This window comes from Bison bison, unplaced genomic scaffold, assembly GCF_000754665.1.
Source record: "Bison bison bison isolate TAMUID 2011002044 unplaced genomic scaffold, Bison_UMD1.0 scf7180017851927, whole genome shotgun sequence".
Lineage (NCBI taxonomy): Eukaryota > Metazoa > Chordata > Mammalia > Artiodactyla > Bovidae > Bison > Bison bison.
In genome coordinates, this window is record NW_011482500.1 from 7,717 (window position 1) to 9,415 (window position 1,699).

The 1,699-nt window shown below is 52.5% G+C and overlaps 1 protein-coding gene across 1 annotated transcript in view; it reads right to left on the bottom strand.

The window, feature by feature from the left end:
• Positions 1-883: 883 nt before the first annotated feature.
• LOC104997439 (xaa-Pro aminopeptidase 2-like) overlaps positions 884-1,699 on the bottom strand; it is a gene marked incomplete at its 5' end in the record, with an annotated part of 4,369 nt that continues 3,553 nt past the window's right edge. Inside the window, 2 exons of the mRNA XM_010852164.1 lie at positions 884-1,109; positions 1,288-1,477. Of these exons, the coding sequence (XP_010850466.1) occupies positions 955-1,109; positions 1,288-1,477 (345 nt within the window). The remainder of the gene's footprint in view (positions 1,110-1,287; positions 1,478-1,699) is intronic.

Genomic DNA, 1,699 nt, shown 5'->3' on the forward strand with positions numbered 1-1,699 from the left:
TACAGAGACAGGAAGGAGTTTAGACTTCAGGAAAAATTGTGACTAGGGCAAAGTTAGCTCTTGTCCCCTCTGTCTCTCATTCCACTCCTGCAGCCTGGCTGCCAGAGCCTGTCCAAGCAGTCTGAACCTTCTGAGCTCTGCCCTTTCACCTTCTTCCTTCACTTTTCAAAGCTCAGTTGCCCTGAGCCCACCCCAATGCTGTCCACAGTCAGCTGGCTAAGCTTATCTTTTTAAGTGTCAATGGCTGTGGGGCCCTCTTTTCAGTCCTGTCTGCATGCCACAGCCCAAAGGAATGGCAAGGGTCAGGCCACTGGAAAGGCTGGCAGAGAAACCAGGTCTCAAGTGGGAGCCTTCCAGTACATATTCATGAGGATGCCACCTTTGGGGGCAGGCTGGCCAGTGGTGGGGGCACCAGGGCTCAAAGAGCCATGTTCCTAGAGGGGAGAAGAGGGGACTGTGCTGCTGCTTCTTTTTATTTATTTTTGGCCATGCCACACAGCACACAGGATCTTAGTTCCCAGACCAGGGATTGAACCCATGCCCCTTGCAGTGGAAGTGCAGAGTCTTAACCACTGAATTACCAGAGAAGTCCCAGGGACTGTGCTTCTTTACTCAGAAACCCTTCCAACTCCTCCAACCCTTCCAAGCTGCCTTCCAGAAGAGGGCTCTCAAGTGATTCTAGTGCCCCAATCAGTAGAGTTCCAGGGTACAGAGGATGGTTCTAGGTTGAAGACCATCTTAGCCTACTCATTGATTAGGTCTTAACAACTCCCTGAATCTTCTAGTTTGGGTCTCTGCACTCCTGACTTTTAAAAAACTCTATTTATTCTTTTAAATGTATTTTCATTACACAATCCCGGAATACAGCCTTGTTGCAAAATACTCTGCAACCACAAATTCAAACACTCTATTTTTAGAGTCCCCCTGCACCTCCTTCTGCCAGGATGGGTTTCTTTACATCCCGAGGGCCTGAGTCTCCCTCGATGGTGTGGACACACACGGGAACTGAGGGAAGAACGTACTGATGGAGAAGAGGAAGGGGTCGACGCCCACACGTGCTCCAACAGGAATCTCGGTGAGGAGCCAGGTGACGATGGGAGTGGTGCCAACTGAGAGAAAGACAAGGAGGGACACTGAGGTTACCACAGCCCTCCAGCCAGGTCTGTCCTCCATGATATCCGTCTCAAAGGTCAGGGATGGCTCCAAATTTCCCGAGCTCTTCACAGCAGCCCAGAATGGCCTTGCAGGCACGCCCTCACCTGTAGCTTCCCCAGCGGAGTCTATCACCTTCCTTATGAAGCTCCCAGTTGCAGTCCATCTGCCGCTCAGCCTGGGTCCAGTAGCGGCTGTCGGTCCAGAGAGAGGCTTTCTCCATGGTCACCACCGCGACTCCTGGGGCAGAACAGAGACTCTTGGATGGGAGGCGGACAGCGCAGAGCATGGCTTTAGTTAGCACATGCGCGATGCGGTGCAGTCTCTGACAGTGTCACAAGGGGCCTCTGGAAAGAGTTTCTCTCTTCCCTTGGAAGGAAGTGAGCCAGGAGATGTTAGAGAGAGTGTTGGGGGGAAGACTGATGTGGACACTAACCCAGGGGCTTTGCTGAGGACAGGCAGAGAAGCCAAACCTGCTGACTTTAGCAAAGAGAAGAAGGGCCAGTGATAGGCAAGCCAGGCAGCTAGAAGCCCAGGGGAGGGATGT